The sequence below is a fragment of the Pipra filicauda genome, unplaced genomic scaffold, assembly GCF_003945595.2.
Source record: "Pipra filicauda isolate LSUMZ 115617 unplaced genomic scaffold, ASM394559v2 scaffold336_size1087642_pilon, whole genome shotgun sequence".
NCBI classification, from domain to species: Eukaryota; Metazoa; Chordata; class Aves; order Passeriformes; family Pipridae; genus Pipra; species Pipra filicauda.
In genome coordinates, this window is record NW_024104461.1 from 568,560 (window position 1) to 591,098 (window position 22,539).

At 61.8% G+C, this 22,539-nt stretch overlaps 1 protein-coding gene and 1 long non-coding RNA gene across 4 annotated transcripts; one reads left to right on the forward strand and one right to left on the reverse strand.

The window, feature by feature from the left end:
- Positions 1–561: 561 nt before the first annotated feature.
- FMNL1 (formin like 1) lies at positions 562–19,486 on the reverse strand. Of its 3 annotated transcripts, XM_039384024.1 has the most exons (28): positions 19,288–19,485; positions 12,934–13,017; positions 12,641–12,724; positions 12,480–12,553; positions 11,853–11,936; positions 11,483–11,617; positions 10,487–10,612; positions 10,130–10,238; positions 9,832–9,908; positions 9,655–9,748; positions 9,289–9,363; positions 8,432–8,542; positions 8,203–8,352; positions 8,007–8,108; positions 7,662–7,905; positions 7,143–7,454; positions 6,905–7,026; positions 6,216–6,418; positions 5,645–5,879; positions 5,486–5,554; positions 5,287–5,367; positions 4,337–4,466; positions 4,089–4,252; positions 3,748–3,849; positions 3,402–3,488; positions 3,097–3,220; positions 2,713–2,804; positions 562–2,112 (listed from the first exon to the last, which is right to left on the reverse strand). In XM_039384024.1, exons 1-27 carry the CDS (start codon positions 19,447–19,449, stop codon positions 2,713–2,715), a joined length of 3,432 nt encoding a protein of 1,143 aa, XP_039239958.1. In that variant the 5' UTR covers positions 19,450–19,485; the 3' UTR covers positions 562–2,112. The 3 variants fall into 3 exon arrangements, with proteins under 3 accessions (XP_039239958.1, XP_027567750.2, XP_027567749.2); XM_027711949.2 differs by lacking the exon at positions 10,487–10,612 and having other exon boundaries at positions 19,288–19,484; XM_027711948.2 differs by lacking the exons at positions 2,713–2,804; positions 10,487–10,612 and having other exon boundaries at positions 19,288–19,486.
- On the forward strand, positions 7,525–17,400 carry LOC120323752. Its single transcript, XR_005564566.1, has 2 exons — positions 7,525–8,301; positions 17,159–17,400. It is a non-coding gene; the product is annotated as an uncharacterized LOC120323752 (long non-coding RNA).
- Positions 19,487–22,539: the final 3,053 nt, after the last annotated feature.

The window sequence follows — 22,539 nt, forward strand, 5'->3', positions numbered from 1 at the left end:
AAGACAGTCCCTTTCCCTCCCTCTGTCCTGTTCCAGGGGATTTGCTGCACCAGGAGCTGCTCGGTCTCCTGGGAGGTGCAGCAGGTCCAGGCTGTTTTTATAAACCCTCTTTAGGCCCTGGAAGGGGCTCTCAGGTCTCCCCAGAGCCTTCTCCCTTCTCTTCTCCAGGTGAACCCCCGCAGCTCTCCCAGCCTGGCTCCAGAGCAGAGGGGCTGCAGCCCTTGGAGCATCTCCATGACTTTCTCTGGACTTGATCCAACAGGTCCTTTGTTTCCTGAGGACCCCAGAGTTGGACACAGTGGTCCAAGTGGGATCCCATGAGGGCAGAGTGGAGGGGAGGGCTTAGACTTCTCTGGAAAGGTACAGCTCAGCTTAGGGAAGCACCATCCATCCCCCTCTCGGCTCCAAGGACAGCCCAGCCCAGGGTAGAACAGCCCGTGTTGGGCTTTGTTCTGGACCTTGGTCCTTCCTTCCCTCCTTCTCTCCATCCTCTCCTCCCTCCCTCCCTCCTTCACAGCATCCCCCCCTCCCTGCAAACCAACCTTCTCCCCGACAAAGTCCTTTATTATCCTCTGAGACGTTTTATTACCAGTTCTGCTTTAGAATTAAACAGGCCTTCAGTATATAAAAATAATGTATACAAATGAGCAGTTAATGGTTTACATTTCTGGCTTAAAGGCATTTATAAGTTACACATTCATTCCCCACCCCTCCCCGGGTGACGCGGAGCCGGCGCTGAAGCAGCTTAAATACAGCGGGGAGCAGCGGCTGCTCTGGGCTGAGCTGGGCTAAAGCCGGGACTGGCGAGGAGGGGCAGGAGCAGGGGCAGGAGCAGGGGCAGGAGCAGGGGCAGGAGCAGGGGCAGGAGGAGGGAGGTGCAGCCGCATCCCGGCTGCGGCGGCCGTGTAACGAAGTGAACGCACTGAGGGGTTTAATTGCCACAGTGCGGGGCTGGGGGTCACTCGGCGGCAGCGGGGCGGGGGAGGAGGGATCGAGGGGTCGAGGGGTCGGGTCCGGCGCGGTACCGGGAGGCTCGTGCAGCTCTCGGGCCTCTCTGGCGGCGGCAGCGACCCCGCAGCCTTTGGGATCGCGTTTGCTGGAGGCTGCCCGGCACAGGGAGCGGCTCCTGCCCCCCGGGCTGACGGTCACGGGGGATCCCAGAGGCTCCAGCCCCAACAGCGGAGGCGGATTTGGGGGCGTGCAGGCGGGCGGAGGTATCAGCACCTCGCAGAGATTGTCCCCGCTGCTGATTGTCGCAGCCCCGGAGCCTCCCCTGCGGCGAGGAACAGCCCGGCCTCGGGATCCTGGGAACTGCTGCTCGGCACAGCCTCGGGATCCTGGGGACACCCCGCATGTGGGTGTTGCATTCCCTGCTCCCGCAGCGCAGAGGAATTTGAAGGAAGACTTAGAAAATCCCTGTTAAAATAGCACCGCTGCCGGGCCCCGGGGGACGGGAGGGGCCCGGGGTGGGAGCTCTGCAGCAGAGGAGGAGGACGCGGCTCTCAGGGGGCTCTGCGGGGCCGGGGGAGGTGCGGGAGATGTGCGGGGACCGCCGGGTCCCGGGTGACACCCACTCCCCTCCCGCAGCGGGAATCCAAGGCACCAGCAAGCTGAGGAGTGGGACACACCAGTGCGGGGCCGGTCCCGCGGCGGGCGGGCGATGGAGCAGGGACGGGGCAGGGACGGGGCAGCCCCTCTTTGCCTTCCAGGACAAGCTGGAGCCCTTTCTGTGCTCCCCCCTCCCTGCCCGTACCCAGGAGGGTCCCCCAGCCCTGCCAGCCTGGGGGAGAGGAGCTCAGGGGCATCGCCAAGCAAGCACGGGGGGGTCCCTGCGCCAGAGCCCGGGGCGGGCAGGGGGAGCTGGCACAGGAAGCGGGTGGAGCAGCTCGGAGCGGGCACTGTCCCCCCGCCCCGCGGAGCCCCGGGACAGTGGGGTGGCATCCTGCGGTCCCCTCTGCGTCGGGAGGATGGTCCTGCCCCGGTCCTGGAGCTGCAGGGCCGGCGCCGGTCACAGCGCGATGTCCGGCGTGGCCTGCAGGCCCTGCCCCGCCGGCCGCTTCTTGGCGCTGCCGCGGCCCTTGTCCCCCCGCCGGTACGGGTTGTTCCGCAGATCTGCACCGTGGGGAAGGGCAGGGACCGGCTCAGCTTCGCTGCACCCCCGGCGGGGGTGGGAACCCACCACCCATCACGGAATCACGGAATCACGGAATCACGGAATCACGGAGTGGTTTGGGTTGGAAGGGACATTAAAACTCATCCAGTCCCACCTCCTGCCATGGGCAGGGACACCTTCCACCAGCCCAGGTTGCTCCAAGCCCCGTCCAACCTGGCCTTGGACACTTCCAGGGCTGGGGCAGCCACAGCTTCTCTGGGCAACCTGTGCCAGGGCCTCCCCACCCTCCCAGGGGAGAATTCCTTCCCAACATTCAGCCTAAACCTCTCCTTCCCCCTTGTCGCGTCTCTCTGCCCGGGATTTGCCCGTCTGGGTACAAGAACGCTCAGAAGGAGCCAAGAGCCACATCCAGTGACAGGAGGAGCAGCAGCTACAACCAACCAGCCCGTGGGACCCCAACCCTCGGCTGTCAGTGCCCGTATCGGGGGGGCTGATGCCGGGGTGCCCCCGGGATTGAGTGCAGAGTGGGGAGAAGCCCCGGTGGGTGGGACAGCCCGGCAGCCCCCGGCCCCCCGCGCCGAGCCCCTGCCCCACGTTACCTACAGAGGGCTCTCCTCGTTGTAACTCACGTCGCAGAAGAGCCGGGACGAGCGTTTGCCCGTCCGGGCCGTGAAAGGGACAGTTTTCAGAGCTGAGCAGAGCGATCCAGAGACAGCGAGGAGGAGGAGGAGGAGGAGCAGGAGAGAGGAGAGAAGAGGAAGAAGCAGAATAGAAGGAAGATCTATGAGACAGGGCAGGGAGAGCTTGGCCGCGTGGCATGGGAAGGTGCTGCAGATGGGTTTGATCCCTGCAGTGGGGCTTGGTGACCCTCCAGCCCCTGTGAGAGCCCCTGCAGCCCCCAGACCGAGGGGCTTCTGCTGGCACCGAGTGCTGGGTCTGAGGTGGGAGGGACACTCGGCCCCTCAAGTGAAATCATCTCTCACCTGAAATTATGTCCTCGATGGCCCCATCTTTGCCTTCGTAGATGAGAGGCTCCTTCACCATCTGCTTCTTCTTGAGCTCAGCGATCATGTCCATCTGCTGCCGCTTGGCCTTCTGGATGGGCAGCTGGGGAGGGACAGTGTGGGTGAGAGGCATGGCCACCCCCCACCCCCCAACAGACCTGGGGTGCCCTCACCTTCACCTCCCGCCCAACTCTCCCTCCCCAGGGCCGGTTTAGTCCCTCCCCACCAGGCAGCCCACTCGGGGCTGGAGCTGGGACCCCCCCAGGACACGGGAGCTCCTTCACCTCCGGCTGCTGCTCGGTGGGGCTGTTTTCTGCCTCCTTGGCCGCGGCCTCTTGTTTCTTCCACAGCTCAATGTCCTGCTCTGCTTTCTTGGGAGAGGGGTAGGAAGGGTGTGCTGAGCCAGGGGGGTCCTGCTGCAGGACTGCAGCCCCCCACAAAGCTCCCAGCTCACCCCAATCCAGCTCCAGCATCTCTGACCATCCCAAAGGCTGTTCCCAAGCCCCAGGGTCTCCCAGCCCCATGAGCCCCAGTCTCGCCTGTGGCTTCTGCTGGTTGTCCCAAGTGAGGTCAGACCCCCCAAATTTGCTCCCAACCCTCAGAAACAGGACACCCCCTGCCCTCTCCTACCTTGTAGGCTCTGATGAAGCGCATGAACATGGGGAAGAAGGTGGTGGGGGGACTGGTCTTGGGGTTCTCCCCAAAATACTCCACAGCCGACTCATAGGCCTCCTGTGGGCACAGACACCCCTTGAGGGGCCGGGCAGCAGCACCCAACACCCACCTCCTCCTTCCAGCCTCTCCCACCTCACCATCCCACTCCATATCCCTCCCAGCTGTCCTGCTGGAGCCACATCCCAACCAGGAGCCTCTCCCGTGGGCCAGAGGTGGGAGCACCCCGGGATGTTCCCATGTAGGAATGGGGGACACAATCCTATCCTCTGCCCCCCTCCCAGCACCCCAGCACCCACCTTGGCAGTTTTGCTGTCAGCCTGCAGCTTCTCCATCACCTCTGAGTTGACCTTGAGGAAGTCCTTGAGCACGGGGCTGTCGTCCTGGCGCAGGAACTCCCTGCGGGTCAGCTCCATGCCCTGCTGGAGGCTCCGCACGTCCTGCAGGACCCCGTCCAGGGACACTGAGGGGGGAGAGCGCGGGGTCAGGGCAGGCTGGGAGCACCAGGGGCTGCCACAACCCCCAGCCCAGAGCCCGTGGGCACTACCTGTGCCCGCCTTGTCGAGGAAGTGCAGCTCGGTGTGGAAGCCCGTGAGCTCCGGGTACTTCTCCGTGATCACCCGCACCAGGTAGTGCAGCAGCGTCTGCTTGCGGTCCGTGGACTTCATCTCCAGGAGCTGGGGGAGAGCTGGGTCAGCCCCGACCCTCCTCAACCAGCCCTTCACCCTGCCCAGGGCAGGCTCTGCTGGCCCTTCATTACTGTGGCTGGGTCTGCATCCCTCCATCCCCACGGCCAGGTCTGTATCCCACCACGCCCATGCTCATTCTTCATCCCTCCATCCCTATGGCTGGATCTTCATCCCTCCATCCCTATGGCTGGATCTGCATCCCTCCATCCCTCCATCCCTCCATCCCTCCATCCTCATGGCTGAGTCTGCACCCCTCCATCCCCACCACCAGGTCTGCGTCCCTCCATCCCCGTGGCTGATTCCCATCTTCCTCCATCCCCATGGCTGGGTCTGCATCCCTCCAACCCCACAGCTCATTCTGCACCCCTCTATCCCCATGACTGAGTCTTCATCCCTACATCCCCTCTATGTTCACATGTGGCCTTCCTCTCTCCATCCCCATGGCTGCTTCCCATCTTCCTTCATCCCCACAGATGGTCCTTGAATCCCTTCACCTCTCCAGATCTGTTCTCCATCCTTCCAACCCCACAGCCAGTTCCCGAGTATCTTCATCCCTTTAACTGCCCCCCTCTTGCCTCTCCAACCCTTTAGATGGTCTCTTCATCCCTCCATTCCCACAGCTGTTCCCTGCATCCCTATAGCTGCTCCCCATGCCTCTCCAAACCCTATAGGTGACCCTTCCATCCCTCCATCCCCACAACTGAATCCCACGTCCCTTCATCCCTCCAGCTGGTCCCTGTGTCCCCCTGTGCCCGGGGCTGGTCCCTGGCAGTGCCGGTGCCCCCGAGCAGCCCCACGCCGGCCCTACCGCGTCGAGGCTCTGCAGGCGGAAGCCGTAGGCTGCTCCCCGCTTGCTGCTGTTCATGTAATTCCCGAAGGCCAGGACGATCTGCAGGGACACAACGGCTCAGGGACACAGCCTGGGGTGGACAGGGCACCCTGGGGGAGGGGGGCACAGAGCCAACAGGGACCGTGCCAGCACCCTACATGCACCCCAAAGCTCTCACCTCGAGGATGTGGCGCAGTTTGCTGGAGGACTTGAGGGACATGGAGGCGGCGATGATGGCGTTGAGTTGCTGTGGGAGGGAGGGAGGGGAGCACATGAGGTGGCTGCAGGAGGCCCCCAGCCCTTCCCAGCCCCCAGCCCGCCCGTGCCCAGCACCCACGGGCATGAGCAGCTGGGCCGTGTCGCTGAAGTTGCCCAGGAAGATCATGACGTTCATGCGCTCGGCCAGGCGCGGGATCTTGCTGAAGCGGATCATGAACTGGTCCTCGTCCGACAGCTCCTCCGGCGGCTGCTGCTCCCGCTCGAACTTCCCGATCAGCGTCCGCTCGTACTCGGTGGGCAGGAAGCGCAGCAGCAGCTCCAGGAAGTCGAGGCTCAGGGCTTGCTGGTCGTACCTGTGAGGGGTGGGACACCTCGGACCTCAACCCCCCTGCCACCCACAGCTGGTCCCATCTTCCCTCTGCCCCCACAGCTGGTCCCCACATCCCTTCATCTCTGTCCCTGTGTCCCTCCCTCTCGTATCTGGTTTCTACATCCCTGAATCCCTCCGTGTCTTGTCCCTACATCCTTTCATCTCTTGTTTCTGCATCCCTCTGTCCCCATGTCTGGTCCCTGCATCCCTCCATCCCTCCGTATCTGGTCCCTGCATCCCAGCACACCCCACACCATCCCAACCGCTCATTCCAGCCAGGCTGTGCCCGCCCTTGTCCCCCCTCTCAGGGGACACTCACGTCTCGATGGCAGTGCAGATGTCCTGGACGCTGCGGCCGCCCTTGCGCAGGGTGATGGCCAAGTTCTTGGCCCGGTTGGACTCCATGAGGGTCACCTTGCTGGGGGCCTTCTGGGTGGCCTTGGCCTTGAGGGCACTGATGTCCAAGGCAGGGCCCTGCGCCTTGGTCTTGAACTGCTCCTCGAAGTCACTCATGTCCAGCTCCTGCGGGGACACAGGGCTGAGGGCACGGCAGGGAGGTGGCACGGGGCATCTGGGATGGGGACGGGGTCAGAGAACCATGATAAGGGAAAGAGGAGTGAGAGGATGAAGATGAAACAAGGGGATGAGGATGGGACAAGGGAACAAGCAGAGGGAACAGGCAAGGGGACAGGGAGGGGGTAAGGAGGGCACGGGGGACCAGAGGATGGAGATGAGGAAGAAGAAAAGGACAGGGTGTGAGGATGAGGATGGAGCAAAGAGACAAGGATGGGGTGACAGGAGAAGGATGCCAGCCCCTGTGTTGTCCCTCTCCGTGGTGCCAAGGAGCTCCTCCAACCTCCAGCTCCTCCAGCAGCCCTGTGACACTGCGGGTGGGTGCAGGGTGGGTGCAGGGGCAACCTCAGCATGGACTGCAGCTCTGACCCACCCAGACCCCCTGTGCCCGGCCCCCCCAGTCCCTCTGGCCCCCCAGCCCCCTCCTGTCCTCACCTGCAGCACCTTCTCGTCGTTGAGCTCGGTGAACACGGTGCCGTCGATCTGGCTCGGCTTCAGGGCCACCCAGTTGAAGACGGGCATGCGGAACTTGGTCTGGATGGGCTTCTTCACCTTCACTGCGGGGTCACGGGCAAGGGGGACACGTCACAGGGTGGGGGAGTCAAAAAACCACCCCTGGGTGCCCCCAGACCTCGCCTGGGGGGCGTCCCCAGTATCCCTGGGCCACACTCACCTGAACCGTTGGCAGTTTGGGGGGCACCAGGCCCAGCTGGGAGCTCCCCCCCGAGGGGTGGGGGTGGTGGAGGGGGGGGGACAGGGCCCTCCAGCCCCCCTGGGAGCGGTGGGGGGGGTGGTGGCACTTGGGCACCCGGGAGTGGAGGGGCTGGGGGGGGGATGGTGGCTGTGGGCAGAGGGGGGGCGGGGGGTGGGGGGGGGACGTGCTCAGCCCCCGGCAATGGTGGGGGGGGTGGAGGGGGTGGGGGTGGGGGCGGAGGGGCAGCAGGGGCTGGTGGTGGAGGTGGGGCTGGAGCCAGAGCCGGAGCATCTGCAAGGGAAAGAAGAGGTGGGTGAGACGGTGACACGGCAGGGCACGGTGCCACCGCCACGTCCCCTCTGCCACCGATGGACTCTGCCTCCCTGGGCACGTCCCCACGCCCCTGCCCCAGCTCCTCTGCCCAGAGACACGCTGCCACCCCTCCTCTGTGCCTGCTGTCCCCGCCCGGAAGGGTTCACCCCCTCGCACCCGTGGTACCTGTGCAGGTGGCGGTGGTGACGGTGGTGACAGTGGCGGTGGCCTCTCCAGCAACCACGGGGGCTGCCGGCGTTTCTATGACAACGGGGACGATCTCGATGGCGACGTCCCCGTCGGGCCCACGCAGGATCTGCACCAGCCCCTTCTCCTCCAGCTCCGCCAGCCGCCGCTCCAGCGCCAGTCGGTAGCACTCCTGTGGCCGCGGGGACGGCGGGCTGGGCGGCCGCGGGGGGCTCAGCTGCTCCTGGAGAGGTGACAACCCCCAGGACCAGTGTCACCAGTGTCCCACTCAAACCTCAAACCCACAGCCCTCCCTCCGGCGCCGCGGCGCCCGTGGGTGCTCACCCGCAGCACCTCCAGCTCCCGCCGTGCCTGGCTCAGCTGCTTCTCCAGCTCCGCTATCTTGGCCATGGAGTCGTTCTCTGCATCCTGCAGCTTCTCCGTCAGCTGTGGGGGACGAGGCGCCGCCGGCTCAGCCCCGTCCCCGTCCCTCCCTCGGGGCTCTGCGTCAGCGGCTCCTGCCCACGCGCCCGCGGCCCACCTGGCTGACGAGCTCCTGCAGCTCCTCCATGTGCTCCAGCACCGCCGTCTTGGTCTCCGAGTCCTCCAGCATGGCCCCCACGTCGAAGACGTTGTCCAGGTAGGCTTGGATCTGTACCTGCAGCTTGTCGCTCTCGGTGAGGCGCAGGCTCTGCCGCGGGACAGCCGGGGCACGGTCAGGGACGGTGGTGTGTCCCCCCCCAGCACCCCCAGCCCTCGGGATCACCCACCTCCAGGTACTGGTCCAGCCCCAGGTGGGTGAACTCGTACTGCAGGAACACGCGGAAGTTCATGTTCTCCACCGAGTGCACCACGATGTTGATGAACTGCATGCAGGCCACCTGCGGGGACACGGCACGGGGGTGGCACCGCAGCCCCTGGGGACACAGTGCCCCAGGCAGCACATGGGGGGGTGGCCCTCGGGGACAAGGTGACCCTGGGGAGGGCATGGTGGCTTCACATCCCCAGGGATGTGGGGAAGGACCAGTGGCTCAGCAGCCCTTGGGGGCACGATGGCTTAGGGACAGCACGGTGGCCTTGGGGACATGAGGGCCTGGGGACAGCATGGTGGCCTTGGGGCTATTATGGCATGGGTACAGCGTGGTGTCCTCAGGAACATAAAGGTCCAGGACAGTCTGGTGGTTTAGAACCCTTGGGGACATGAAGGCCTGGGGATAGCACGGTGGCTCAGCAGCCCTTGGGATACGATGGCCTGGGGACAGTGTGGTGGTTTAGAAGCCCTTGTGGACCTAATGGCCTGGGGACAGTGCAGTGGCCTTGGGGACATGATGACCTGGGGCTCAGCAGCCCTTGGGATATGATGGCCTGGGGACAGTTGGGTGGCTCAGCAGCCCTTGGGGACACGATGCTCTGGGGCCAGTGTGGCACCTTAGAAGCTTTTTGGGACCTGAAGGCCTGGGGACAGCACAGAGGCTCAGCAGCTCTTGGGGACACGGTGGCTTGGGGACAGCACGACAGCCTGGCAGCCCTTGGGAGAGGGCACCCCCAGGACACTGTGGTGGCTCAGCAGCCCTTGGGGACATGATGGCCTGGGGACAGCAGAGCACCGGCCCCATGAGCCGCTCACCATGAAGTCGATGTTGGTGTCCTCGTTTCGGAAATACTCCATCAGCTTCTCAAAGCGGTTCTTCTCCCCGCACACCTGGGGGGGAGCAGGGGGCTGAGGGCCAGGGGGACACGGCTGGGGGTGCCCAGAGGGGTGGCAGAGCACCAGGCACCCACCAGTGGCACCATCCCAACCCTGATGGGACCTGGCCCTGGGACACGCTGGCGTGGGGACATTAAGCCCAACAGCTGGAGCATCCCCAGGTGAGTCATGGATGGGTGTGGTCAGGATGGGGCAGGGCTCTGCCACACACGGGGACACTGAGGCAGGAACCCAGCCAGAGCAGGGCTGTCCCTGTGGGGACCGGTGTCCCTGCTGGGGACTCACCTCCTTGAAGTTGTCGAAGGCAGCCAGGATGATGTCGTGGCCACCTCGGACGAGGCAAACAGCGGCCAGGAGCTCCAGCACCAGGGCCTTGGTCCTGTGGAGACATGGAGTGTGAGGGGGTCAGGGCCGTGGGGCGGGCGAGGGGACAGGGGGACAGGGACAGGGGGCAGGTCCTACCTGGCGCTCTTGTTGTTGAGGCTCAGGGTGATCTCGTTGACACAGGCTGGGTGGTTCATCACCAGGCTGAAGCCAGACTTGGGGGGCAAAAAGGAGCATTAATGGGGTCGGTGTCCTCCTGCCCCCACCCCGAGGACACTCTGAGACCTTGGGCCACCCCCATGCCAGGTGCCCACCAGAAAGGAGGCTGAGTGAGGACATCTCGGAGCAGGGGGATGGAGAACCGGTCCCACCCCGACGCCGGCACCGCGGGGGCTGGGGATTTTTCGGGATGCCCGCGGATCCCGCCCACTCCCACCTGGTAGTTCATGATGGCGCGGAGGCACATGATGCAGACGTGGACATCGTCCTTCTGGCTGACGAGGCGGGAGTTGCGCAGCGTCTTCCTGCTGTGCGAGGGGTTCAGCCTGGGCGGGGAGAGCGCGGCTGAGCGCGGGCCGGGGGGGCCGGGGGCGCAGCGCAAAGCGGGGAGGGGGCAGCGCTCGGGGGGTGGCAGCGGGGGGGCGGGGGGACACCAGGGAGAGAAACACCCGCGGGAGAAAGCCCCGTGTCCCGTGCCCGTCTAGAAGCCCTCGGGGCGGTGGGGTGACGGGGCGATGGCCGTGGGGTGGGTTTTGGGGCCCCCTCGTGCGCACGGGTGGTCTCGGAGGCTCACCGGGGCGGGCAGGAGCTGCCGGGTGACCTGGGGGCACTGTCCCCATCGCTGCCCGGGGCACCGCAGGGGGCGCTGGGGCGGACGTGGCGGAGGAGGGTGTGGATGTGCTGGTTCGAGAGGCAGCAGCTGGAGGCGCGTTAGAGCCTGCAGGACAGGAGGGAGAAACGGGGCTCCCGCGCCGCCCCGGGGGCACCCGCGCTCGGGGACACGGGGGTAGGGGACAAAGGACGGGACCCCCCTGCGGGTGCCACGTCCCCTCCTGACCTGTCCCTGGGGCTGGCAGGGACACCCCGCCTCCTCCGGAGCTGCTCCAGACTGCGAGGGACCCCCGCGCTCCCCGGGGTGCCGCGTTACAGCTCCTGGGGTGACCGCGGTGGGGTGTCCCCGGGACCCCCCCCCCCCGCCCACCGGGGATGCCCCGTAGGCCCTGTCCCCGATACCGGTGACCAGCAGCGGGGTCCCGTGGGGTGACCCGTCCCTCCGGTGCCCCGTCACCGTCACCTACCGTCAGCGCGTCCCCGGCAGCGTGCAAGAGAAGAGCGGGGTTAGACGGGGCTGCGGGCGAGCGGCGCCAAGCGAGAGCCACCAACCACTGGCACCGGCTTGGGGGGACACAGGCCCGTTCCTCCGACCCGGCTTTAAACCAGCGGGGTACGATTTGCTCCCCTCAAAACCTCCAGTACCTCCAATTTTTGCTTATTCCTGGGTTTTACCCAGAGCATCCCATGAGGGTCGCAGTGGGGGGCACAGATCCAGCCCAGCTCCAGGCAGGGCTCAGCCCTTGAGAGCTTTGTCCCCCCAAACCAGCACTGGGGACCCACTTTTAGCACCGGGCCTATTATGGAGACCCATTTTTGGGGCCGGGCCTGCGTCTCCCTGCCGGGCCCCTCTCCAAGCACGGCGCGGCCGGGGCGGGGGGGGGGGTGCAGCGAGGCGGGGAGCGGGGGGGACACGGCACAGGGACAGGGCACAGTTGGGGACGGGACCACACGTTACCTTACAGTGAGGGGCCGCGGTTTGGAGGAGCCCTGGGTGGGGGACGAGGAGGTGCTTTTGTTCAGGTCCTCCAGCGACTGCTCCTTGCCCTTGTCGGAGCCGGGGCTGCTGTTCTCTGCGCTCTCCATGTCATACCTGGCGGCCCGTGGGGACACGGGGACGGGTGAGATGTGGCACCCCAGCGTGGGCAGATGCCCCTCTGGAGTCCCCAGGGATGTTGGGTGTGCCCTGCTCAACCCCAGTCATGGAGCATCTGGAGCTCCATCACTCTGATGACAGGGGAGGGCATCCCCAGGGACCCCCCAGCCCCACTGAGCCCCAGGGGAGGCTGATCCCAGCCTTGGGGACAGGACACCCAGGGGGCACGTACGCGACGGAGCACTGGGCGAAGGCGAGGTACTGCAGCAGCACGTCCAGCCCCTTGTTCTCCTCGTTGAGGAACTCCTGGACCCAGCTGGAGGGTGCAGAGAGTTAGTGTGCTCCACCAACCCCCCTCATCCTCCCTTCCCCTGCCCCCAGACCCTCAGCAGAGCCAGCCCCTGGTCAGAGGTCCCCAGCGAGGGTGGGACACGCTGGGGACATGAGGTGGCACCATGAGCTGGCAGCTCTCCGAGGCAGGTGAGTGCCATGGGGAACCCCACTCCTGATGTGTGGGGGGCACAGCCCGAGGGCTCTGTTGCCACCACTGCCACCACTGCCACTGCTGCCAGGACAGAACAGCCTGGCCCCAGGGACCATGGGCACCCACCACCCCACAAGGGGTCGGGACACCCTGGGTGGGAGCAGGGTCCCTCCTGGCACTCAGGGGGTACCACAGCCAACACGGGGTTCAGGTCCTACAGCACCCCCAGCCTCCCATCAGAGCCCCTCCAGGGGGACAGGATGAGGCCACGAGCCTCCACATCCTGCTGTCACCACCCATCCAGAGCCAGCAGCGTGTCCATCCCCATCCCAGGGACGGTGGCAGCGCTGGGTGACAATGACACCCCATCCTTACCCAATGTAGTTGGTCCTCAAGGAAATCTCCAGCTCCCTGAGCACCTGCGTGGACTCCTGCACTCGCCTCTTGAACTGTGGGATGGGGACAACCATTGGCACTGTCCCTGTGCCCAGTGTGGGACGGGGACCAGGGGGTTGGGTGCAGGGGGGACCCCTCACCTTCCTGCTGACACCACCCGTGTCCAAGTAGCTCTTCAGCTTCTGGATGTAGGCGGACGGAGGGTTTTTCACCTGGAAACGCTCCTACAAACCCCAGGGAGAGGCTGAAACTGGGCCACCTGCCAGGGCACGGGGACCTGCACAGCAGCCACCGTGTCCCTGTCCCCAGCCCTGCGCTCCACCAATGCTTAATGAGGTTAACGAGGTGCCCTGCCACTAACGAGGTGGGTGGCAGCGCTGGGCACAGCTGGGTGCCACGAGTGGCACTTGGGGACAGGGAGCCCAGACCTCACCTGGTCACAGATCAGCTCCCACTTCTTCTCGTTGTCGTACTGGTTGAGCAGTTTCATCTTGTCTGGGGGCAGGTTCATGGAATTCTGTGGGGTGAAGGGTGGCAGCATTGGGGGGTCACCCCAAAAACACCCCCCAGGGCTGCAGCACCCACTGCTCACCCAGCACCGGCTGTCCTTGCTCAGCAGTGGGAGGATGGGGACACCAGTGGGACAATGGGGACACCAGTGGGAGGATGGGGACAGCAGTGGGACAATGGGGACACTGGTAGGACTTAAGGATTCCAGTGGGAAGATGGGGACAGCGGTGAGATGATGGGGACAGTGGTGGGACAATGGGAACATTGGTGGGAGGATGAGGACACTGGTGGGACAATGGGGACACCTGTGGAACATGGGAACACTGGTGGAAGGAGGGGGACACTCATGGGAGAATGGGGACACTGGTGGGACACGAGGATTCCAGTGGGAAGATCGGGACACTGGTGAGACAATGGGGACAGTAGTGGGACAGTGGGGACACCAATGGGATGATGGGGACATTGGGGGGACGATGGGGACACCGATGGGACAATGAGAACACCATTCCCAGGATGGAGACACTGATAGAATCATGGGGACTTTGGTGGAAGGATGGGAACACCACCATTCCCACAATGTGAGCATCCCATGGATATGTCCCCACCTGGGGGTCGCCAAGGGGAAGGCAGGTGGGGGACAGGAGGAAGAATTGGCCCCGTCCATCCATGTCATGAGTGCGCCAAGTGCCCGGGCTGAGGGGTGGGGACACGGGCTGGTGACACAGCTGAGGGGCCCAGGAGGCCGGGCCCTGCTCGAGGGTGACAGTCACGCCCCGTCCCACAGCCAGGGGTGCGTGACAGGCCCGGCTGGGGAAATCAGTGTTTCTTGAGAGCCACGATGTCAGGGCAGGGGCTGGTGTCCTTCCGTGCCACCGTTGCACAACCACAGCCCCCTCAGCCGCCCCGGCAGGACGTGACGTGGTTTCCGCTCTCGGAGCAGCACCAGGCGCTGCCAAAACTGCTCCGGGAGGCCCCGGGGCAGCTCCCGCCTCCAGGGTGCTCTGGTGGCACGGCAGGACACCCCGGGGTGTCCCACCATGGCCCAGGCCAGGCTGGAGCTCAGCTCGGGTCACGGGTGGTTTATTTTGCCAAAACACCCAGTTTTTGGTGATCAGCTGGCCTGGGAGGCACCGCCCGGCCCCAGGTCACCTTTAACCCCAGCCCTGGGGACGTGGGGTGCATGCAGCCCTGGAACAACCACATCCCTGGGGAAAGGCATCTCCCAGGGGGTGGGTTGCCCACAGAGGAGCAGGGCCAAGACTGGAGGTGCCACGGTGGCGGCAGGAAGGGGAACCTCGGCACCGCCTCCCCTGAGGACCTGTCGAGCTGCTTTCGCAAGGAGCCAAAACCAGGAGATGTGGGCGGGAGGAGCTGGATTTGGCCAGGGGATGGCTCACACGGGGAGCTGGGCAGGGGGTACAATTAGGGTGCAGGGTCAGAAATAGCCTCACCGTGAAGCCACTGGAGCCAGGTGGGTCCTGGGATGGGCAAGGTGACAGCAGCACCTGGATGTCCCCATGGCAGGGCAGCCCTGTCCTCGTGGTCCCCAAGCTACCATCCTTGGGATGGGTGAGGCCCTCCAGGAGGGTCAGACCAAGGGACAGAGCTGTGCCAAGAGGGACCATGCACCCAAACACCCCACCTAGAGCTCCATCAGCACCTGTGGCACCCTCTGTGGGACACTCCCCTCGGCATCTGCCACATGGACCAGCTCTTCCAGTCACCACGTGTGGGACCTGAACAAACCAGGACTCTGTGTCTCCAGGAGGACAGGACCCACCACAGGGGTGCAGGGGGGGCAGGGGGATGCTGGGATGTCCCTGCAGGGGTGGCTCTGCCCACCAGGCCCCGCAGTCCCCTCCTCGAGGGCAGGGCTGGGAGGGGTGGCAGGATGTGGCACAATTTGGGTACAAACTGGGTGGTGGCTGCGTCCCGGGTGGGCATGTGGTGCTGGGGGGGAGGAAGTGGCTCCTGTGGAGCGTCAGCAGCAGCACAAAGAAACAAAGAAACCAGTTCTCGTTTCCTGCTGGGGAGGGGGGACCGGTGGTGTGGGAGGTGTGGGGCTGGGTGCTGGGGTGATGTGGGGCTGGCTGATGGGGTGATGTGGGGCAGAGCAGCAGCACTCCAGAGGTGTCAGAGGAAGGACTCGGTCCTCCTCCTCCTCCTCCTCCTCCTCCTCCTCCTTCTCCTCCTCCTCTTTGGTGGACAAGGATGGAGAGGCCACAGGGACTTGTCCCACCTCCCCTCACCCAGCACCCTCCAGCTGGCACCCAACACCCTCCTCCCACTCCCGTGTGGGGCTTCCCAGCCTCCCCCAGCCTCATAGCCCACCATGTCACTCAGTAGGTGCCCCAAATGTCCCCTGCTGTGACACAGGTGCCAAGCCCACAGTGCCATCCCAGCCGTGCCCAGTGCCGGGTTGTTGCCAGCTGGGAGCTGACACCGGCCGTGGGGTTGAGCCGGGCTTTGCCTGACAATAAAACCAAGACTGGGGGGAGGTGAAGCGGCACCGACATCATTTTCTGGTACAAAACGACCTTTTCCTTTCCTGGCCAGTGGGGGACGGAGCTATTTTGGGTGTCAGACACTTCTTTTTGTTCCACACGTGAGCGGAGCCGGGCTGAGCCGAGCTCTGCTCCAAACCCCGGCACAGAACGTTCCGGCATCTTCCACGGGAGGGTTTGTGCTGCAAAACTCCAACGAGCTGCCTGAGAACCAGGCTGAACTCTGGGAGCACCATTTCTGTGGCACAAGGGGATGTGCATCCATGGAAAGGGGATGGAAAGCCTTGACAGCACATGGTACGGGAGGTTATCCCAGTCCAGGCACCAACCCTGCCCACCACAGGGAAGGGGATGGGGCAGGGACTCACCCCAGGTGGTGGTTTAGGGGCTCTGGCTGCAGGAAGGACAAACATCTCCAGGTGTTTGGGAGGCCAAAGGAATCAGTCCTCCTCCTCCTCCTCTTTGGGGGACAAGGATGGAGAAGCCACAGGGACTTGCCCCCAGCAGCCACATTGTACCTCCCCTCATCCAGCGCCCTCCAGCTGGCACCCAGCACCCTCATCCCACCCCTGTGTGGGGCTTCTGGGATGCTCCATCCCTCAGATGCTCCAGCCTTGGGATGCTCCAGCCTTGGGATGCTCCATCCCTCGTGGCCATGGAGCGCAATGCTCCCACCCGAGGGGGTTTGGGACATGCCCAACCCTGCAGTGCCAGCTGTCCCATGGTGTTCCCTCCAGTGACCTTGACTGCCTCTTGCTGAGGTTCAGCACTGGCATCAGGCTGGATCCTGGTTCAGAGGATCCTGGGATCAGCCCACACAGGGCTCCCCTGGCAAGCCAGGCTGGGTGACACTCCCGGAGTGAGCTCATCCCATCAGGGCCTCCCTGGATCCATGCAGGTCCCAACCCCTCCCCGTGGCAGGCGGGGACAGGCCGGAGGAGGAGCGGGCGGGTCCCCAGGACGGCCGGTCCCGCCGGGGGGGGGGTGGCTGAGGGGGCGGCCGCTGCCGCCTGCGGCTCTGGCTCTGTTTTGGGAAGCTGCTGTAGCACAGGCTGGGGAGAGGAGCCTGATTCTGCCCCCATGTCCTCATCCCTGCTGGATCCCTGCCTGCCCACCCTGGGATGCCCTCCTGGTTCACACGGGGGAGTCCTGCATGAGGACAAACACCCTCTCCAGTCCCTGATTCAGTGGCTCTCGGCTCACAGAGCCCTTCCCTCCCCACGCAGGGCACATGTCCCCCCTGGGGACACCCCAGCACAGCTCCACATCACCCAGCCAGCCCTGGACACCGGGCTGGGACCAGGCTGGGGGTGGATCCAGCAGGAAGCCGAGCACCAGCTTTGTTTCCTGGTTGAGTCGAGGCCGACACTCGGCCAGGGCTCACTGGTGACCCGTCCCTGAGGCCAAGAGCACATCTGCAAACATCTGCAAACATCTGCAGCGGTGACGTGTGCCATGTGCTCCCCCAGGACCTGGGAGAAGAGGCGGCAAAGCCCAGATCAGGGAAAGCTCCTGGACAGAGCAGACCCCGTCCCCATCGGCCCCCATTCCCAAGGCTCCAGCCTAATGATTTTGGCTTTCCCAGATGATTTTGGCTTTCCCTCCACCACATCCCAACTTGCAATTTCACTTCTATATTCCCAGTATTGCCTCTTGATGTGCAAAGGGAGAAGAATCCTCACTGCTCCAAGCAGGAGCATCTGAGCATCCCCATCCCAGCAGCAAAGATGCTCTTCCTCCGCTCCATCCCAAAAAGCTACCTCGGCACATCTCAAACCACTTGGCACAGGACAACCCTCCCATCACTCTGCCAAAGTGACATCTGCCACAGTGCCCCAGATGGGAAGGAGCCAACTTTTGGGGAATAAAGTTCTGGGAAAACTAAATTCCTCATTTCTTGGCATGTGGTGGATTTATCCGTCCCCTTCCCAATGGCAGTTTGGAACCCCTGGGCTCCCCCATTAGCTCTTATGCCAAGGCTTTGCCCCAACAGCTCTCCTAGTTCGGGATGTCTGGCCCAAAAGTGGTTTGCACTGAGCTCTCAAAGCATCACTGTAACCACGGCAATGTGTCAGATCTGGATCATGTCCCACCGGGAGATTCCCAACTCATCACCTTCTGCTCCATCACTGATCTCACCAGCTCAGGAGGTGGAAAAGTTGAATCCAGAGTCAAGGAACCTGTTTGTGGTGGGTGAGGGCAGAAGGACCCCCCGTCCCATCCCCCCGGGCTGTGAGAAGGGGGAAGGGACCCTGCGAAAGGAGGAAGCGGGATTGGGACAACCAGTTTCACAAGACACCCGGTTCCCATCCGCAGCCCCCTGGGTGCCCCCTGCTCCTGGGAAAGGGCTTTCCCTCGGGATGAAGGCAGACAGGGTGGCACCGAGGGCCTGGAGCAGCGTTTTTCCCTTTTCTGACCATTTTTTTTAGGATTTCCAACCTGCTGGACCCAGCCCGGCGGAAATCGGCGCTTCCTGGGGCCTCGCGGCTGCAGCGGAAACACCCCGAGGTTCCCCGGCTGCCTGTCCCCTCCTGCCACCACTGCTGTGACACTCGGAGCCATCACAGGCGCCACCACCCTGCTCAGCCACCCGCCAAAATGGGCGTCCCACGGCAAACCCCCTCCTCGGGGTTCCGGGGGTCCCCCGGGGTCCCGCCTGGCAGAGCCCTTTGCCATCACCGCCCCCAAGCCCGTGCTGGGGGCAGAGAACCTCCAGAGGCTCTGGCTGAGATGCTCATCCCCAAATAATCCCCCAAACGCCATGAGTTTAAAAGCTTCCAAATAATTCGTGCTCCGGGGCTGCGATGGGGGATCCCACCGAGCCGGTCCCGGTGCATCCGTGGGAGCTCATTGCCCGCGGCCGCTCCCGGCACGGGATCGGCGAACAGGCTCCATCTCCCGGGATCCCGGGGGGATCAGGGGATTAAAGCAGCGATTTTTTTTTTTTCCACGGAGCATTTCTGGGGAGGGCAGGGACGCGGGTGGAGCGTGACCGGCTCCCCGCGGCCATCCCGGCGCGAAGGTCACGGCCGGCCGGCCCCGCTCAAGGACGGAGGGAGCGGGCGGGAGCCGATCTCCCGCAGCGCCCCGTGTTCCAAGAGCTGCCATCCATCCGTCCATCCATCCATCCATCCATCCATCCATCCATCCATCCATCCCATGGGAACGCGGCTCCCACCCCCCGCGGGAGGCCCGGAGCGATGCTGGGGGGCTTCCCCAGCTGCGGGGAAGAGGAGGAGGAGGAGGAGGAGGAGGAGGAAGAGGTGAGTGAAGCACCGCCATCCGCAGCACCGGCTGCCTGCGGCGCTCCGGCCCTGCCGCCGATCCCGCCATGGCGGAGCCTCCGCGGGGTCCGGGGACTCGGGGTCACCCCAAGAGTTTGGGGGGCTGGGACCCCCCTCCAAACGTGAGAGCAACGGGGGGGGGGACGGGAGCGGCTGGGGGTTCATCCCGGGGCAGGGCTGAGTGTCCCCGGGGGGAACGGGGTAGCAGAGGGGGAAGTCATCGCTATTAATAAGAATGCTAATTAAATAATAAATTAAGTGATTAATGGAATAATAGTAAAAATATGGTAATTAGAATGATGACGGCGGTGATACCGGTGCTAACGATGCCAGTGCCGGCAGGGATGCTCAGAGACCCCCCTCGGCAGCTCCGGACCCCCTCCAGCCGGTCCCCCGTGGCAAGTCCGGGACCCCCACCGCGGATCCCCCCCAGCACCCCCTCCGCCCTCCCCGGGGGGGTCTCCCCGCCGAACCCCCGTCCCCGCTCACCAGGACGCGGCCGAACCTCTCCTCCAGCTCGGCGGCCCCGGGCATGGGCTGGCGGGGGGGCGGCGGGGCGGCGGCGGCGGGGGGGGGCCCGGGCTGCGGGCGGTGATCGCGGGGCTCCCGCCCCGCCGCGCCCCCCTCCAGCCCCCCGGCCGCGTTGCCCATGGCGGGCGGTGCGGGGCGGCTGCGGTTCCGCGCGGAGCTTCGTCCTCGCCCGTCCCCGCCGCCGCTCGCCGGCGTTTGCAACTTCTCCGGGGCGTTATCGCGCTATAAACGCCTCAGCCCGCCCCCCCCGCCCCCCCGCCCCGGCCGCAGCCAGAGGCGGCCCCGGCACCTGCCCCGGCTGCGGGGAGGGAGCTCAGCGGCGCTGCTGCGGCCGGGCTGAGTCCGGCTGTATTTGATGTTTTATTTTATTTAAATTTTATGTATTTTATTATATTTTATTATTTCATTTATTTTTACTAATATTTGATTTTTTTATTTAATATTTTATTTTTTAATATTTATTTTAATGTCTTTGATTTATTTTTTAAATTAACTTTTACTCATTTTATTTTACCGTATTTTATTTTATTATTTTATTTTATTACATTTTATTATATTTTATTATATTTTATTATATTTTATTACATTTTATTATTTTATTTATTTTATTTTTATTATTTTATCTCTTGATATTTTTATTTTATTTTATTTTATTATTTATTTTATTTGTATTATTTATTTTACTCATTTATTTAATTATTTATTTTTTATTTTACTTCATTTTTATTTGTTTTATTAATTTTTTATCATTTTTATTTTTATTTTAGTGTCTTTTATTTATTTTAAAATAAATGTTACTTATTTTGTTATAATTTATTATTTTATTTATTTTTATTTTATTTTTGTTTAATTTTTATTATTATTTATTAGTTTATCTTCTGTTATTTTTAATTTTTTTTACTTTATTATTTATTAGATTTTTATAAATTTTCATTATTTTATTTTTTATTATTTTTAAATTTTATTTTGATGTCTTTTATTTATTATTATTTTTAAAAATAAATTATACTTATTTTATTTTATTTTAGTTTAGTTTAGTTTGCTTTATCCTTACTTATCTTTATTTTACTTTATCTTCCCTTACTTTTCTTTTTAAAATTGGTTTTGCTTTTATTTCATTTTTACTTTTTAAATTTACTTTCATTCTATTTATATAATTAATTTTTACTTTAATTTTTATTTTATTTCTTAACTTACGCATCTATTATTTTATTACATTTCAATAAATTATTTCATGTCAATCTCATTTCATTCTATTATTTTCTATTTTAAAATGTCTATTTTTATTTTTTATCATTTCATTTATTTTATTTTTTATTTTATGTCCTTTTTATCTTATAACAAGGGGTGCCATGGGCAGGGGGCTCGTGGGACAGGGCCAGTGGAATTCTGTGAGATTGACCGAGATTGGGTGAGACTCACAAATATATGGTGACATTTCATGGCATTCACCAAGATTTGGGGAGATTTGGTGACATTCGGGGACAGTTACTGAGATTTGTTGAGATTTGATGAGACTTGGTGAGATTCACCCCTATTTGTTGAGATTCACCCCTATTTGTTGAGATCTGGTGAGATTTCCTGAGATTTGGTGGGATTGGCTGAGGTCTGGTGAGGTTCACTGATGATACTCGGTGAGATCTGGTGAGATTCACCAATATTTGGTGAGATTTGGTGACATTCAGGTACATTTATTGAGATTTGTCAAGACTTGATGAGACTTGGTGAGATTGACCCCTATTTGTTGAGATTGACCCATATTTGTTGAGATCTGGTGAGATTCCCTGAGGTCTGGTGAGATCTGGTGAGGTTCACCGATGACACTCGGTGAGATCTGGTGAGATTCACCAATATTTGGTGAGATTTGGTGCCATTTGGTGAGATTTACTGAGATCTGGCAAAATTTGCCCAAGCCTAGGATGCGAGGAGACCTCTGCTGAGCGATGGGTGGGCAATGGACCCGGAGGGGATCCCAGGATCCGCCGTGCTCCAGACCTTTCCCCACAGCTCCCAGGCCACACTCCAACGTCTCCGTGTCCGTCCGGCTCTCGCGGCATCTCCGGTCCCCCCAAGCCCTGCCGAGGTGTCAGACCCGGCCCTCGGCACCGCAGGGACCAGGGGAACGTGCCAGACCTGTTCTGCCGACCTGTCCCGCCCTCTGCAAACCCCAAATTCCAGGTGGGGGACACGCCACCGCTTCCCGAGGTTCCCCCGGCGTGACGCTGCGTCATCCACGGGGATCCGGGAGGTCGGGGAGGAGCCGTGGGGCAGCTCAGCGGCACCAAAATTGGGGTCACCCACATTTGGGTTTGTTCTCATTTTCCAAAGCTCCATTTTGTGGCTTAAATATTTTTGTTTCATTAAATATTTCGGTGTCTCATTAAATATTTTACGTCTCATTCCCTGATCCGGGTTTTTAAGGGAAGGAGTTGTGACGCCTGGTGGGGACAGGGACAGCCACCCCAGTGCAGTCCCAGAGGGGTGTTCAGGGGGAAGATGTCACCAGGACCATGTGTAGGGCCAGGGCTTGCCCCCAGAGCTGTCCCACACCGGGGACGGGCTCTGCTGTTGGGCAGAGGGGACCCCAAAGGTCTGGGACCCCCATAAGCATCCAGCTGCACACCAGGATCATAAAATCATGGAATGCTTTGGGCCAGGAGGGACACTGGAGCCCATCCAACCCCACCTGCCATGAGCAGGGACACCTTCCACCAGCCCAGGTCACTCCAAGCCCCGTCCAACCTGGCCTTGGACACTTCCAGGGATCCAGGGGCAGCCACAGCTTCTCTGGGTGACCTGTTTGGGATGAAACCCAAGTGCTGCCAGAGCTCCCAGGCCCACGCTGGCAACACCTTCCTGCCCGCGGCTGGGAAAGGCGAGAGGACCTCGGGAAGGGGCAGCCGAGGCTCTGGATGCCGGGAGGAGCAGGACCAGCCCAACAGTACCATCTCCTGGCCGCGGGCAGGGCTGCGGTGGGGGATGGAGCTGCCAGAGCCGGCTCTGGAACGGGGCCTCTGCGCTGGGAAGGACGGGGCTCGCGGCCCCCTTTGCACAGGGAGGTGTTCCATGAGGGATTTTGGGTTCTGCTGATTCCCACGGGCACAGAACCGAGCTGGAAAGAGAGCCAAGGCCGGATTTTGGGGCTGCTGGAGGTGTTTGGTGCAGGTTGGACGTGGCAGTCCTTGCACCAGTGATACCAGGAGGACGAGG